The 17,691-nt window shown below is 34.2% G+C and overlaps 1 protein-coding gene across 17 annotated transcripts in view; it reads left to right on the forward strand.

Moving 5' to 3' along the window:
- Window positions 1-237: 237 nt before the first annotated feature.
- Window positions 238-17,691, forward strand: part of LOC111049206 — a 37,105-nt gene continuing 19,651 nt past the window's right edge. For 7 of the 17 annotated variants that reach the window (XM_039438336.1, XM_039438343.1, XM_039438335.1 and 4 more), the window contains exons 1-3: window positions 238-418; window positions 4,595-4,760; window positions 8,435-8,526. In XM_039438336.1, coding sequence (XP_039294270.1) covers window positions 241-418; window positions 4,595-4,760; window positions 8,435-8,526 — 436 coding nt within the window. In that variant the 5' untranslated portion in view covers window positions 238-240. Of the gene's footprint in view, window positions 419-4,594; window positions 4,761-6,596; window positions 6,772-8,434; window positions 8,527-16,218; window positions 16,396-17,691 lie in introns of those variants that run through there. The other 10 variants (XM_039438329.1, XM_039438332.1, XM_039438331.1 and 7 more) reach the window with 3 other exon arrangements.

Raw genomic sequence — 17,691 nt, forward strand, 5'->3', positions numbered from 1 at the left:
TAACTTACTGAGCGCGAGGTCTACTGTTCACAGAACTACTAGTTATTAAACGAAATTCCAATCAAATGCTGTAAATCACCCCGGAGACTTCTGCTACTGCAATTATTGGCAACAGGGTAGACAGCTAGATGGAAATTCGATGAGCGCTACTATACAACAATTATTTGTCAGCCCAATTTATTTCCATCTGTCAATTAATTTGCATGTATTTCTTTAGAATTAGCCAAAATTTCCTAGTTTATGCTTGTAATAATGTTGTTTTTGTGTTTTTTTGTGCGACAGATAGACGAGGCTGATAGTTCGAACGACAAGAAAAGCGAAAAAATGTTGCTGAAAAATCATCTGGACATAATTGGGCGGAACGAACCGATCCAGCGCAAAGCCAGGTTTTGGCAAAGCTATGTGCGGGCACTCAAGGGTGAGTTGAACATCTTCAAAAAAAATAAATTATAAATTCAAAAATTTCTACCCACCTCAACACCATTTCGAGTTATTTTGGTACTGTATGTTGTCAAAGACGTAGAACATTATAAGAGAAAGATTCAGAAGCAGGGTCACATTTCCTCAAGACACTAGCTCCCAGAAAAATAGCTTAACATTTTCAAAAAGAAAATTATAAATTCAAAATTTTCTGCCCACCTCAACACCATTTTGAGCTATTTTGTTACTGTATGGGGTCAAAGACATTGAACATTGTAACATAAACATTCAGAAGCAGGGTCACATTTCCTCAAGACATTAGCTCCCAGAAAAATAGCATCCTTAAGGAAAAATGTTAGGGAAATGGAAAGATAAAGGAGTAGAAATATACTGCTGTGCTAATCAGCTGTTCTGAATAGTGAGTTGTGGTTTTTCTGGCTCTAAATTTTGTCAAATTACTCAAAAATTTTCCAATTAATGGTGATTTGAGTGTGATATTTTTGTTTTTTATTCTGCTTTCATCAGTCAAAATTTGAAAATCTTAGTTTTCGTTGTTTTTGTGTGAAAATGGACTAAATTTTAGTAAAGTGAAATCATAACCCTATTTTTGACTTTTAAAATGTTATCTAAATTTAGGAGAGAAATAGTACAAGGAGTATCCTTAGTTTTTTCCCCAATCAGTGCTTCTTTGTGAAAAATATAAATGAATAAATAAATACAAATCTATTTATAATCAAAACCCTATTTTGGTCTTTTAAAATGTTATCTAAATTTAGGAGAGAAATAGTACAAGGAGTATCCTTAGTTTTTCTCCCCCAATCAGTGCTTCTTTGTGAAAAATATAAATAAATACAAATCTTGTAATGAAAGATTGTTTTAAAACATAGAGGCCCGGTAGTACAAAAACAGGTTAAATTTTAACCGTGATTATCGACGGGTCGAAGACATTGGAAATCTTAGCATAGAGACTCCAAGCAGGCTCTGATTCTCTATCAATGCTAGTTAGCTTCCAGAAAAATAGCTTCTTAAAGGAAAGAATGTTAGGAAAATAGAAAGATGAAGAAGTAGAAATATACAGTTGGATATTACCTCTGAAGGAGAAGGGGAAAGAATCATGAGAAGAATAGGTAAAATTGAGATTATCAAGTTTAAAATAATTAATCACTAAGGGCCGATTTCCGAGCTCGGGATTCAGCTAAGTTCTAGACTTTAAACAGCTGCAGTCAGAAAATTGGCTTTCCGAAACGGGGCGTAGTCCCAGTTTTTATGATAATCTTCATTTCCTCATTTCTATGATGGAAACATTTTTCCTTGACGAAATGAAACATTCCTGAATAATTGAAAATAGCTGAAACTTCACACAATTTTCTCTTTATTTTATTTTTTGTTGAATTCTCTAGTATTTCGAAATTTAATTCAAACGTGGACTTCGACTGCGCCCCGTTTCGGAAAGCCAATTTTCTGACTCCAGATGTTTAAAGTCTAGAGCTTTGCTAAATCCCGAACTCGGAAACCGGCCCTAAGCATATCAAGTTTGTTTTTTGGTCCTCCAGAATTATTTCTTTAATATGTTTATATTGCCTATTTTAGTTATAATAATATGGAATATTTCTTTCATGTTTAGTTTTGAAGCATCTAAATTTAAAAAACTACTTTGTCAAAATAGTTAAGGACTGAAAATTTCGTGAAGTGAACAACTACAAGACAACTTAATTCGGACTCTACTTTGTCAAAATAATCAAGGACTGAAAATTTTGTGAAGTGAACAACTACAAGACTCAACCTATTTCGGACTATGTGCAACCTTATCTAAATTTGGGAGAAGAATAGCACAAGGTTACCTTATTTTTTCTCTCCCTATAATTTTGATTATCTACTTATTGTATCAATCAATCGAGAGTAATAAAGATAGAATGGAAGAAACGGAAGACTTGAAATTGTAGGAGGAAAAAAAATATGAAGGGAAAAATAAAATGAAGCTCGTGCATTTTTTGGAAGAATTGAACATTTTTGACGACGTGAGAAAAAGCCAACAAATAGGGGAAATTATAAAGAGAGAGAGGTAGAAAAGAATAAATGAAGAAACTTAGAGGTGTGGGAGAGATAAAGAGAGAATTAAGTTTGAAAAAGAAAGAAGAGTATCTTTGAAGAATGAGCATTGCTTGCCAAAGTAATTCTGCTGAGTGTGTATTTATAGATCACCTGAGCAGTGTCTATATCTATATAATGTGAGCTATAACACTGACATTAGGCTTGTGAGTTATGTACGCCATTTTTATTCCCAAGTAATTGGAACGGCACCCTTGAAGCTATTTTCAACCTGCCACACATTCCAACCCGCAAATGAAAGGTTGATATTGAGAGATATATAACTAAAATTGACTGGATCAGGCTTTTTCAAGTTAAATATTCGAGTTGAAAGAGCTTAAGTTTGTTCAATTAAGTTAATTATAAGTAGAATAAATGGGCTTTAATTATATTTAATTATTTATTATTTTACAAAGGCGACTTTCTAGAAGTATTTTAAGCCTAGGTGATGATGATGGGATGAATGATAATACAATGAAGGTAGAGTTATGAATGAATAAAAATTATAGGTTATGCTATCCACTTGAATTGAAATTAAGAGCCTCTAATGAGTTCTAACTCTTCAATAACAGAGAATGAAGGTAATTGTATTGCTGAATTATTGGAATTGATGTTGGTTTTCATAACGAAACACTTCATAATAATTATTATTGAACGAAAATCCAAATTGAATAAATAAATGCAATATCTTAGTAATTTCAATCTGTAGACTTCATAATAACTTTGTTTTAGTTACCGAGACACTGTGATCTCAAGTGTGTTCGGAACACAGTATCTCAACTAATATGAAATCAATTATTGGAGTTGATTGTAAACTTTGTAGCTCTGGGCTGTTTTAAACTGCGTTTACACCAAAGTTATAAAAAAATGTTAACCCTAAGGAGACACACACCCCAGGGATTTTTTTTCGGTTCTCCAGTTGACAATATCAAACAGATGGGAATTTATGCCCAGTCTAAATTAGGTTTGTAGTATTGTCAACTACTCTCCACCACTTCCAGTCAGTAATAGCATTCTACAAGGTCACCAGCTCATCTTGTTCTTCGTTTGAGGTGTCTAACACCCCAGAGTGTCTTTTACGTAGGACTTTTATCAAACACTTTTATTACAAAGATTTACTTGTATTGTCTCTACGAATGTGTTATGGGATGATGGATCAGATTGGAATGAATGCTATGATTCTCTACAACTCGAGATTCAAACCAATAAAATGAAGAGACGTGAGTTTTTGATGAAGTTGTCATTGGCAATGATCAAGCCATTCCTTCAAACCAGATTAGGAGCTCCAACACTTAGGCGGAACATACGTACTTCTAAAATTAGTATAAATATTGATAAGCGGCGCTTTACTTTCGATTTCTGTATGCACTTGGAACAAAAATGATTGAGAAATGATGAAGTATGGTCCAAGTACTTGTTTTTCATATTTTTCAAAGAAAAATTCAAAATTAAATTGTGGTGTTCAACACCCCAGTGTGTCTACTGTGTTAGCATAAATTAAGTGTGTCTCTGTAGGGTTAATAACTTAATCCTTATAGATTCTATTAGATTGAACATAACTTATCAAACACATGATGAACATATGTGTTTGTCAAGTTCCGTTCAATCTAATAGAATCAAAAAGGATTAAGTTAGGTTAGAGAAAATAGGCTTAAAACTGCCAATATAGCCGGGCTATATAGCAGATCTCCAGTGTCACTTTTTGAACTTGTAGCTGAGCTTCATGTAACTCTGCTATCTCTGCTACATAGTGTAAATCTAGCTTTAGGCACAGACAACATCCGCGTACACCTAAAGGTGCGTACAGATATACGCGCCACGAACATGAGCAATTCACTTTTAAACAGCTGATTATATCTGTATTTTTACAGAAACGGTAAGATACAGATATAAAAAGCTTGGCACCAGCTGATTAAAAGTGAATTGCTGATGTTCGCGGCGCGTATATCTGTACGCACCTTTACAGCATCAGCTGCCCGTTCTGTCCTTGTTTCCCTCACATTCTGTTGCATTTTTATTCTCTTTCACCAACACATTCTATATACAATTTTAATGATTAAACTGTATGTTTTGTGTGTATCTCTAGGCACAGACGACATGCGTGCACCTGAGCAGACGCACTACTCTCGCTACCCGACAAGGGGTGTGTTCCGCCCTCTCCTCTCCACCGACTTCCCCACCTGGCCCAGCCACAAGTCCATCTACGATGATCCCATTCATGCCGGAGACCGCATCTCAGTTCCAGGATACAGGTAAAGCCAATACAATCACCACACCACCATTCATTCATTCATAAATACAATTCTCATTCATTCATTCATAAATACAAATCACCATTCATTCATTCATAAATACAATTCTTCTTCATTCATTCATAAATGCAATTCTCCTTCATTCATTCATAAATACAATATTCTCGTCATTCATGCCGGAACTGCATCTCAGTTCCAGGATACAGGTAAAGCCAATACAAGTCACCATTCATTCATTCATTCATAAATACAATTCTTCTTCATTCATGCCGGAGACCGCATCTCAGTTCCAGGATACAGGTAAAGCCAATACAAATCACCAATTCATTCATTCATAATAGATTCAATTCTCCTTCATTCATGCCCCCTCCACATGTTGAGAAAAGTTCGAATGAGCTTCAATGTACTGGACCCCATTTGCACGGTGGAACAAATCAATACAGGTTAATTAAACAGATCAAGTAGACAACTTAAATTTAACTTATTAAATTCAACAGATTAAATTTAACAGACTAAGGCCCGGTTGCACAAAAGCCGATTAAATTTTAACCATGATTACGAGAACCGTCAACACGAGAACCAATCAGAGAAGGCCTTTCTGAAAATGAGGCCTATAGTGAGGTTCACGTTATAATGGCAGTGAAGAAAGATAGGAGAAAACGAGGCCAAGTCTCTCCATTTTGCCACTGACTGTACACAGCTGTTACTCAATTCATCCCATTAAATTAATCTAATAATAATTATCATTTCCTTGATTTCTTTGACAAGTCAAAGGATGCACAAGATAGGATTGGATTCGGAATGAAAATATAAGAAGAGAATGTGATGTCCAACCAGTGTTGAGTTTCATAAAAACATATAGAAATAAGTGGTCAGATCATGTCCTTAGAATGCATGAAGACCGTTTCCCATTGAATGCCCTACTCCACAAGCCAATAGGCAGAAGAAGTATTGGTAGACCGAGGAAGAGATGGACGCCAGAACAGGCTTCAAAAGCCTAATCCATGACAATGATGATAATTCTTGATATTCTTAGTTTCATCTATTCTTCTAATGATTCCTTCCCCTACTCCTGTAGAGGTAATATCTAACTGTATATTTCTACTCCTTCATCTTTCTATTTCCCTAACATCCTTTCCTTTTTTGTTCTTCTAATTTCTAATTTCCACTAATTTCTCCTTCTTGTTCTTGCTCCTCATATTTTCTTCCTTTCTCATCATCAACATCAAAATCTACTTCATTATTCCCCGTCCAATGTTTTGAATTATTGAAATTGTTGCAATTTCATTCTAGAGTATTGTTGAAATAATTGTTTGTTATTGAACTTGTCTGACAACTAGTACGTTTCAATTCACCAGCTTTCTGTCTCTGTCTTAGGCACATTATTTGATGATTTGGTGAATGAATTTAAACATAATATTTGGTCAATTTAAGATAAAATTAGGAAATTGGAGAAGTTTTGGGTAACAGCCTGTTTTTTCTTTTCCGACTATTGTATTGTTTGCTCTGATAAATAAATGAATAAATAAAATATGCTTGCACATACTATAATTAGCTGAACGTTCTATCCTTGTTTCCCTCACATTCTGTAACATCTTCACTCTCGTTTTTGCTCATTCACCAACACATTTTATAAACAATTTTAATGATTAAACTGTATGTTTTGTTTGCTCTGATAAATAAATGAATAAATAAAACATGCTTGCACAGACTATCATTAGCTGAACGTTTTATCCTTGTTTCCCTCACATTCTGTAACATCCTCACTCTCGTTTTTGCTCATTCACCAAAACATTTTATAAACAATTTTAATGATTAAACTGTATGTTTTGTGTGTATCTCTAGGCACAGACGACATGCGTGCACCTGAGCAGACGCACTACTCTCGCTACCCGACAAGGGGTGTGTTCCGCCCTCTCCTCTCCACCGACTTCCCCACCTGGCCCAGCCACAAGTCAATCTACGATGATCCCATTCATGCCGGAGACCGCATCTCAGTTCCAGGATACAGGTAAAGCCAATACAAATCACCACCAATCATTCATAAATACAAATCACCATTCATTCATCTCTATATATAAAAGCAAAATGGCACTCACTCACTGACTGACTCACTCACTCGAAGAACTAAAAATCTACCAGACCAAAAACGTTCAAATTTGGTAGGTATGTCAAGTTGGCCCTTTAGAGGCGCACTAAGAACGGATTTGGAAAAATTTCAAAAGATACGCCCAAAATCTGCGTTTCTCCAGCGTTTTTTTAGCGTTTTCTCAGCTTCATCGAGAACAAGTGAACAGAAAATGTTCAAATTTACTACAGAAGCTCAGCTAGGGTGTGATAATGTTGTGTATTTGCAATAATTTAGAAGGAATTTGCAATAACGTCAAAGATACGCCCTAAATTAGCGTTTTTCCAGGGTTTTTTGCCTTTTCTCAGATTTATCGAGAACAAATGAACAGAAAATGTTCAAATTCACTACAGAAGCTCAGCTGGGGTGTAATAATGTTGTATTAGAAGGAATTTGAAATAACGCCAAAGATACACCCAAAATTAGCTGTTTTTTGCGTTTTCTCAGTTCTTTCATCAAGTAATGGACAGAAAATGTTCAAATTTGGTACTAAGGTTTAGCTGGGGTCAAAAAATGTTGTGATAAGGTGACTGTAATATTTCATCAAACGCCCAAAATCAGCGTTTTTCCAACGTTTTTCTCAGCTTTTTTGCGTTTTCTCAGTACTTTGACTTTCTGATGGAATGAAGCATGCTCAAATGAAAAATGCAGGCGAGCGAAGCGAGCCTGCTGATCTCATTTTTGGACGATCCAGTCGGGGGTCCAAGGGGCGGGGCCCCCTGGCTAGACGGATATGGCGAGCGAAGCGAGCTTGACGTCCAGTTCATTCATAAATACAAATCACAATTCATTCATTCATGAATACAAATTACCATTCATTCATTCATAATACAAATCACCATTCATTCATTCATAATACAAATCACCATTAATTCATTCATTCATAAATACAAATCACCATCCATCCATTCATAAATACAAATCACCATTCATCCATTCATAAATACAAATTACCATTCATTCATTCATAGTACAAATCACTATTCTTCCATTCATAAATACAATTCTCCGTCATTCATGCCGACGATAATCGCATCTCTCGTATGTCATTCATTCATTTATTTTAAAAATATGACTTTTTAAGAAAATGCACCGCTAAATCTGCACGCTGTGGACAAAAGAGTGAAGGTGATTTTAACAAAATTCTTTACCCCGGTTTCTTATCAGGTATTGTATCCTTTCCTCCTTCGTCTTATTCATGAGTTTATTTGGCATTGATAGGAGAAGGATTTGTCAGGGAAAATCGATACTCACAGCTGCAACGTGGATACTATACTATCTATCACCACAAAACAGTTTTTTTTTTCAAAGGAAGACTTTCTCTAACAAATTAAATGAGTTTTATTTTCAACAAATATATTATATGATTTTTACATAATCATTTGCAGGAAAATTCCCCACTCAAACATTGTTTTTCCAAATTTTTTGAAATGTAAGTCCTTTCTGAGTCTCTCGAGGAGTTATGCTTGTCAAGCTATTTTGTTAAGTTCACACTCAGGGGATTCAGAAATCATTTTATTTACTTATCTATTCTTTTTGTCTTCAGGTACCTGCCCATCTCGAGGGACATCTACGGTATTTCACCAAGGAACATCTACCCTCACCACTACTCATCAACCGAACGCTACCCTCCACACGGTACGTTCTGAAAACCTGATGCGCAGTAGATCATTGCGCACCCTGGATGCGCTCGCTATGCACGCATTTCTCTCTTGACTCCGGAAATTAGCGGTCACTGGAAAACTAAAAAAACACTGAAAGTTTTCAAACTTTTGAACAAATAAAAGTTAAATAAAACACTCAAATCCACCCACTACAATATCGAAGATATTGCTAAACAATCTAATCGTATCAAGCAATTTCACCGTTTACTATTCAACATAAAAATAGACTTCTTCAACTAGCCTACTACATAGGAATTTGAGGATAATCAACAAAATGAACATCAATACTCATTAGTGACCACCTTCTACTGAACAATAAATTGAAACTACAATCCAATCCTTTGAGTTGAATTTTATTTCGACTTAGATACTTGGACAGATCTTGCGTTCCAACGAAATAACTGTAGATTTAATGTGAATTACAATGTAGAGGAATATCAAAATGATGACCTGATATAAAACTGCAAGGAATACTGAAAAAACAACATGTTAACACTTCAACTACACTGTAACTTTGAAAAGTTTCAAAAATTCAATAGCAAACAAGAAGGTAGGCCTACTGTAAAGTACTGTGAAGTAGCTGTAAAGAGCTGTAAAGTAGTGTAAAGTAACTGTAAAGTAACTGGTCCGACTATAAGACCTGAGTCAAGAGAGAAATGTGGAGAAAAAGCGTTTATCAAATTTTTTCGTTCCGTCGTCCGAAAACAAAATTCTCAACTGCATTCTACTGAAATATGATCAACAAAAATGCAGTTTTTCATCATTATCTTGGAAGTTCAACTGTTGTAATTGATCTAACGATCTTTACAGAGAGGGGGAGATTTTCTCCAGTATTTAATAGAAGCATATTAAGCTTTCTATTAAATATTATAATCATTCATCACAACTTAAGCCACGTCTATCTACTTGAAATTTTCAGAACAAGTTTCTAGTTTTGTATAATTCTGACAGTTCATTGTCCCATGAAGTAATTCAAAGTAAACAATTAATTGTACTCAATCCTTAATTGTTATTCTCTAATTAATATTCTAGTTTTTGTTGTCGTTGTTGATAAAACTATACAGCTGTAAATTCATCCCATTGGTTTCACTCATCAAATTGATGTTCATAGCATAATTTATAATTTACTCTTATTTTATATAATCGATAATTTATTATTACTGTTAAATGTTTGGCAACACTCGTTTTTTTATTGTATAATAAATATTTTGAAAATTTTAAGACGTGTTCATAACAATGATTATGTACTAATATCTCTAACCAGCACATTTTTATATAAAAACGAACAAAAACGATTTGATAACGGTCAATACAAAGTTGCTTGCATACTACAGTGATGACTTTGATTTGAATCTTAATTTAAAAATTTGTTGGGTTTGGTGGAGTTCTGTTTTTATCATGTTCTCATACTGCTTTTAACTCCAGACCCCCTTAACAACGCCACAGACTGATCGTTTGTGTTTGATTTATATCCAAAATAAATGAACTTGAATAAAATTGACCACTTTTTCAAAAATAAGAAAGAAATTAAAATTTATCAAATTGAATCAAACCTAAACTGTATAACTGTATTGAAAATAAGAAAGTTAACAGAACTCAGTAACAAAATTTAGTATCTACTTGCTCCCCTAAAAAATCAAATTAGTATCGGTTGCACAAAAGCCGGTTGAATTTTAATCGTGATTAATCCCACGAGAACCAATCAGAGAAAGCCGTCTTTTCAAGAGCGCCTTCTCTGATTGATTCTTGTGAAATTGATCACGATTAAAATTCAACCGGCTTTTGTGCAACTGAACCAAAGAGCTGTATTGAATGGGAATGACATGATCAATCAAGAAAGTTTTACAGAACTCAGTAGAAAATTAATATCTTCTTGTTTCATATTCAAATCCAATTGGAGCTCCAAAGTTGAAACTTTCAAATTTTCCATCATTGCTTCACACCCAGCCGATTCTGACAGTTTAAAGTAAATTTAAGTATAAAAATTCAGCAAATATTGGTGGAAAAACAAGAAAATTGTATTGACCGTTGTTAAAATTGTTGTAAATAGCTGAGCCATCCCATGCATTACTATCTAATTAATATCGAAATTTAAAGGCCTGATTCACACTTTATCTGATTTGTTACTCTCCAATGATTTTCTGTTCCACTGGGCAGAAAGAGAACAGTGTTTGTTCTTATGGGAGTGTTCACACGTTTACGGTCTGGCAATCTGTCAACGATCTCATAGATTGCTATTGGTTCTTATGAGAGTTGTCACACATCGGAAGATTTCAAACCTGTGAACACTCTCATAAGAAACAATAGTATTCTCTTTCTACTAGTGGAGCTGAACTTCATTGGAAGCAGGGCTTAGTTCTAATATTATATTCTCTAGTTGTCAATTTTATTCTTCTCATCCATTGCACTTTTCCCCAGCGCTATAACAAAGTTTTCCATGATGTTTCAATCATTTATCCTATTTCTTAATCTGTGATCCCAGGGAGCTGATCGAATACTTGACGATTAAAAGACTCATTCATTAGTCATTTATTCATTCGGTTAAGTGTGTGGAAGATGCCTATTAGAGATATGCCTTAAGAGATCCTATTTCTTAATCTGTGATCCCAGGGAGCTGATCGAATACTTGACGATTAAAAGACTCATTCATTAGTCATTTATTTATTCGGTTATGTGTGTGGAGGATGTCAATTGGGCTATTATTTCTGAATTAGAGAATCATTCCAGCACTGGAAACATAATTTCTCACAATAACTGAAATCAACTCATCAAAACCTTCCCGAGATGGGAATATTCTGGCTTCAGAATTTTAATATCATTATATCATTAATTTGAGAGAGCTAATTTGATATCAGGGGCATTTAAACTCTTCAAATTGACTTGCCATACTTCATCATATATCTACAGAGTTGTTATACAACACAAATTGTTATAGTTTTCTTATTGGCAATTAGAAAAAAAAAGAATAAGAACATTCATAAAATTCAAACTAGTGTGATTGTAACATAGCTTCAACAAAAACTCCAATACTTCTCTACTTGACTCTCACTTTACATAAAATATCAGCAACTATTCTTTCTAGTCCACTAATAGTGTCTCTCAACATCATACATTTCAAGGATTGTTTAGAAAATCTATTGGGAACTCTTATTAATCTGATTGAACATTCAGTTTTCTAACATACTCCATCCAGTTCCAAACTTTTTTAGGTCCCGATCAGCATGTATCATCCTTCTATTTGGTGATGCATCATGCATCATGCATCATGCATCATGCATCTTGTTGCATCATGCATATGATGCACAAGCATATGATGCACATGCATCATGCATCATGCATCTCAACATGCATCATCAATATTTGGTGAAAACATTTGAGAAATAATATTGAAACACTCCTAGGTGAACGTAGGGTAATCCTTGTTAAATAGAATGATTTCCATTCAAAAAACAAAAACCCAAGAAAACTGAATGTCTCTGTTGAAAAAGACAGGATAAATTCTGGTTGAGTGTGAACAGGTCTTGGTAAAATCGAGCCCAGTGTAATATTGTTGTGGCCGCACTGGTCGAATGTATATAGCCTAGTGTGCGCTTAGCTTACAATTCACATTTAATTACTGTCCATTGTGATTTTTCACTGTAAAACTGTTCATCCTCAGGCTGATTAATTTCAACCTTTTAAGCCCTGCTTTCCAATGTATATCATTGGTTCTTATGGACGTTTTCACACATTTTGTAGTCTGCCAATGAAATTGAATAACATTGGTTGTTATGAGAGTATTCACACACATTTGTAGTCTGCAAATGGAGAAAGTACTATTAGCTCTTATGAGAGTGTTCATACATAAGCAGTCTGCAAATGGAAAGAACACCATTGATTCTTATGAAAGTGTTCACAGACTGCCAATGAAAACAATACCATTAGTTCTTATGAGAGCTTTCACACAAGAGCAGTCTGCCAACGTGTGAACACGCCCATAAGAGCCAATGATAATCATTTGGAAAACAGGGCTTTATGTCGCCGCGCAATGCTATGGAATGGCTGGCTTATAATATTTTATATAATGATGTGTCTGACTACCCTACTAATATAACCCTATACCTCCCACGCCAGGATGGATACCAGAAAACTATGAAGAAACAGGTTTGGTGTAAGTTGAGGAGGAGTCAGCAATCAGCTCAAAAGAGTTTGGACAAAAAGGAAATATTATTTGGAGAAAGGAAGAATTCTATTGATTTTGGTTTTTTGAGACAATAATTAATAGTTAATGAAATAAATATAACAATAGTTATAGTTAATGAGTAAATTATTGCACACCTTAAAAAAGTAATGGACAAAAGAAGAGTTTGAAAAATGAAAAATAATTTTAGATTGATTTTGGTTTACTAAGACAATATAGTTATTAATGAGTAAATTTGGTACACACCTTAATAGAGTGATGGAGAACTGTGGAGAATTATTTTTGAAAAGGGACAGTTCAATTGGTTTTGGTTCAATTATTGATTATAAGTCATTAATTATCATATTAAAGCTAGAAACATAGTTCATTCATTCAGCTAAGAACACTTGAGTTCCTTATTTAAACGATCAAGAGAGCAATGAAGCTCAAGTCATTAAGTAAGAACCAGCCGTCTTTAAATTCAAATTTATTATCAATCAATTGTTTACAAGCAGAATGGTTAACTATAACATTCAAATTGCAATTGGAAGGTACAATTTTTCTCTATTAGAATAGTAGAGAAGTAAAATACAGTACGTCACGATTTTCGTAAACTTTGTATTATAGATGCATAACGGAAATGATAAATCGTTGAATGGAGAATCAATTGAATAGAACAAAATGAAACTGAAAAGGGAATAAACATAGTTCAATAGGATTTTTTGCTATTTCTGCTGTAAGCAATTCTCTTCCACTAGAGATAAGAGATACCACTACACAAAGAAAATCATACTTTATAACTGGAAGTTTTCTTTGTAAATCGTTCAACGATGCATCACAATACTACAAAATTTCTAAAACATATTGAGCATAGACTCCTTTTCACTTAAAACTATGATAATAGTTTGAACTATGCTAATCTATTAACTATGTTTAGTTTGAACTATGTTAATCAAAAACTCCCGTTTTTGGTGGGCTTTCTTCAACTTCACCTTTTGCAGAAACTCATCAAGATGTTGGTTTTTATTGTATATGTTATTTCTCCAATATGTAATTCAGTCTTCTATCCATTCATACAATCATGAAAGAAAATTATGGTATTATATACTATGAACATATCTCCTTTAACTATTAGAAGAACAACAAAGAACAAGCTCAAGATCAACATAAAATAAAACTCAGGAACAACAAATAAAGCAGCCTTACAATAATTATAGTCGAAATCGATTCTCCATATCCTTAGGTCTATTTTGAGGACTGGTATTCCATAATTTCAGAATTCCAGAATACTCAAGTTCTCAAAGAAGAAAGAGAAATACGTTTTTAAGGCGTAGTCTACGTTACTGTAGTTCAATTCATCAACACAGATTCAGCTTGTGAAGAAGCATCGTATTTCGAAACATCAAATCTTTCAGCGATCTTCAGTTGTGTTCAAAGTCTTATAATGGAAATCACCTGGAGTATCCTCAAAAAAGAATCTATGGAACAACCTCTCCTTTGGAGGAAGAAGTCGAATGGAACACTGAGGTCTGGAAGTAAACTTGTAAGTATCATTCATATATCAATAAATCTATGAAGATCGCGATAAAAGTCAAAAATCTCTAGAACAATGAAACTGTCTTCCATCAATATTGCATCATCAATTTTAAGAGGCAAAATGTGTTATCCTGAAACTAAGCATGAACCTTACCCCGAAAGCAAATACAATTTGAAATGTGTTGATAGAATATGGCTGGCATGATGATGACGAAAATTTTATGAGAAAAATTGTGCTGTCACGAACATTTCAAGAGACAAATATCCTTGGAAACTAGCATGATTCATCAAAGATTTGGAGATTTAGTTATGTTGACAATAATTTGAAAACAAAGACTTCCTTCCTCTCCGTGAACAACTCGAGAGTCCTACATATCTCAGTATGAAACAAATTATCGCTTTTTGAAGATAACTGTTTCGATAGTTTTCTCTTATAATATTGGAGTTATAGATGGGAAAATGTTTTCTCAATCTCAGAGTTTGACTTATGCATATTACACTCCAACTAAATGTAAATCTAAAAGTCTGATGAATTCAATAAATATATTATTTTCATCCTCTCAGAAATAGCAAAAGTCTCTACTAAACTAAAAATAATGTAACTTCATCGAAACAAAATTCAAATTGTTCCAAAAGCAAATTCCTCAAGTCACTTAACTAATTTGAGAGTGAAAACACAACTGTAAGGTTAATTTGAGAGTATTAACGTGTTTATATCAATCGATTACTGAAATCACCAGAAATATATCAATGACTAGCAGTCTATTTGTAGAAAGTTCTGGAACCCTAAAGTACTATTGACAAAGTTGATAACAGAAAGTATAATGTATGGATGAGATATTTTGTATCAGGTCTTATTGATCACGAGGTCTCTCACATTTATTGGCTATTTGTGAGCAATCCTGCATTAGTTAATTCTCATGTCTACTGAATTATTCATTTATTTATCACATTGTGTACAAATACTTAACATGAGGAAAGGCACAACAGGATCATGCCCAAAACTGTCCCATTTCCAATTTATACTATACTGTCCAAATCAAAATGTTGGTTATGTCACTTTCACTTTTCAAAATACAATTCACGCTCTTCAATACTCAGATAAACGAGCAAATTTTGAATCAAATAGATACTATCAGGGTCTAAAATCAAAAAATCTAGAACAGTAACTTAATAATATTTCAAAAAGTCTAAATTTTGAATGAAACTAGAAATTTTTGGGCTAAAAACTTGACACTTGAGATTTGAGAATTTTGTTTCAATCCATAGACCCAAAATTTTCGGACGCTACTCTAGCATTCAAAACAGTAGAATAGGTACAAGAGTTTGTTGAAGTCCCACACCATAAACACTCCGATAATACTTGATTATACCACAGCAGTTCAGTAAAAATATTATCAAGGCCACTTGAGTGACTGAAATTCTAGTCGAACCGTGAAATCAAGCACATATTTCATTTGCTTTCATAAGTAATGATTGTTATGTGTTTTATCTTTTCGGAGAATAAATAATTTTAGTTCAAATTTCAAAAAGACAATATGGTGGAGTGAAAGGTTTCAAGGTATTATATTCTTTTAATTTTGTGAAGTGAAGAACTACAAGAAACTATTTTGGACTATGTGTAACCTTATCTACATTTGGAAAAGGAATAGCACAAGGTGACCTTATTTTTCCTCCTTCTATCATTTCAATGATGTACTTATTTTATGAATGAATAAAAAATAAAGAATATTATTATAATTATATTACATAACATCTAGACTGTGTATTCCTAATTAAGGTTTAAAGCAGTTTTGGGCGAATGCCTGTTGTTTTTGTCCGCATTGTATTTATGGTCTATGAATAAATGAAATATTGAGGTATTAAGGGCTCTTGAGTGACACTTGTTCCCGATTAATACTCATAAAAAGTAATTGCACTTAATTGTAATGAATATAAATGGATAATAGGATGAATGAAAAAATAATATAGGTCTGCTACGTCGTTGGTTGAGACCCCGCCCAGCTCCCAGGAGCAAATCAGTGGACGCTGACGAGGATCTCGATCAAGCCAAGTCGAAGCAACCTCTGAAGGGAGTGTTCGACGACTTCCTCTTCCCGGACTTCGAGGATCTGTGGCTGCCCAGGCGTCGGATTCTGTTTCACGAAGGTCGGAAGCTGTTACAACAATTTGTTTGTGGCAGTCCCCTGAATTTCCCAGAGTTTCCCTGTGATGGTTCCCCGAACTCCCCCAAATTTTCTCAAGATGTGTTGTCCTGGTTCCATTGCTTATTCCTCAAGATGAGATTTTCATTAGTATTTTACTGTCTGTTGTGATGATTCGCTAAAATTTCACCCTGCACAAATCTACTCAAAAAGTTGTACTTCAATTTCCTCAGAGCTAACACAGGGAGTTTCCTGATCTGAGCTCTATGAGTGTTGCTTACTCCTCAATTACAAAATACATCTGAAGCTGGAAATAGGAAGACATACAGCTGAAGAACTTCTAGGCTCGGTTGCAAAAAAGGTGGTTAAATTTTAACTGTGATCAACTTTACGAGAACCAATCAGAAAAGGTGGCTTCTCTGATTGGTTCTCGTGGAATTGAACATGTTTAAATTTTACCGGCTTTTGTGCAACCGGCACTGAGTCTCTCAGTTGACTTATTCCAAGTAACTGAGTATCTTGAGTCTGATCTGTGTTTTTTCGAGTCCCTCAACCTGATCCCCGTCAACCAATCAAATTGTTGAACTCATAGATGGATACATTCATAAGAATAATATCGCTATAGTGAGGTCCACGTTATAATGGCAGTGGAGAGAGATAGGAGAACAACGTCTCCGATCCTCACTGTCTTGTCAATGCCTTCTTGATGGTAGCTGATACAGGTTTATTAATGTGATATTAATTGTCCATTCTCGTTTAAAATTATCAATTATATTTTTATATTTTATTAAGCAAGAAATTATATTTCTCAATAATTTCATAATGAATTTTCATAATTAAGATGAAATATTTTGTTTATTCTACATTGTTAAAAGACGATCTGGCAACAGAGCAAAGCGAGAAAGAGATAGCGCTATCCGCTTTCTTGAATGATAGACAAGGATAGCAATACCATTGCTAATCAAACACTGCCATTATAAAGGTGTGTACAGATTTACGCGCCGCGAACATGAGCAGTTCACTTTTAATCAGCTGATGCCAAGCTTTTCATATCTGTATCTTACCGTTTCTGTAAAAATACAGATATAATCAGCTGATTAAAAGTGAATTGCTAATGTTCGCGGCGCGTATATCTGTACGCACCTTAACGTGGACCTTACTATAGCTACGAAGCTACCAAATTGAATCGAATGTTTCATATTTCCACGCAAAATAAATAAATAGAACAAGAAATCTAATAATGAAAATCTTTTCCTCTTGTATTGGTGAATAATTTTGATTTCAACTTCAATTTACAAGA

Source organism: Nilaparvata lugens, chromosome 11 (genome assembly GCF_014356525.2).
Source record: "Nilaparvata lugens isolate BPH chromosome 11, ASM1435652v1, whole genome shotgun sequence".
Lineage (NCBI taxonomy): Eukaryota > Metazoa > Arthropoda > Insecta > Hemiptera > Delphacidae > Nilaparvata > Nilaparvata lugens.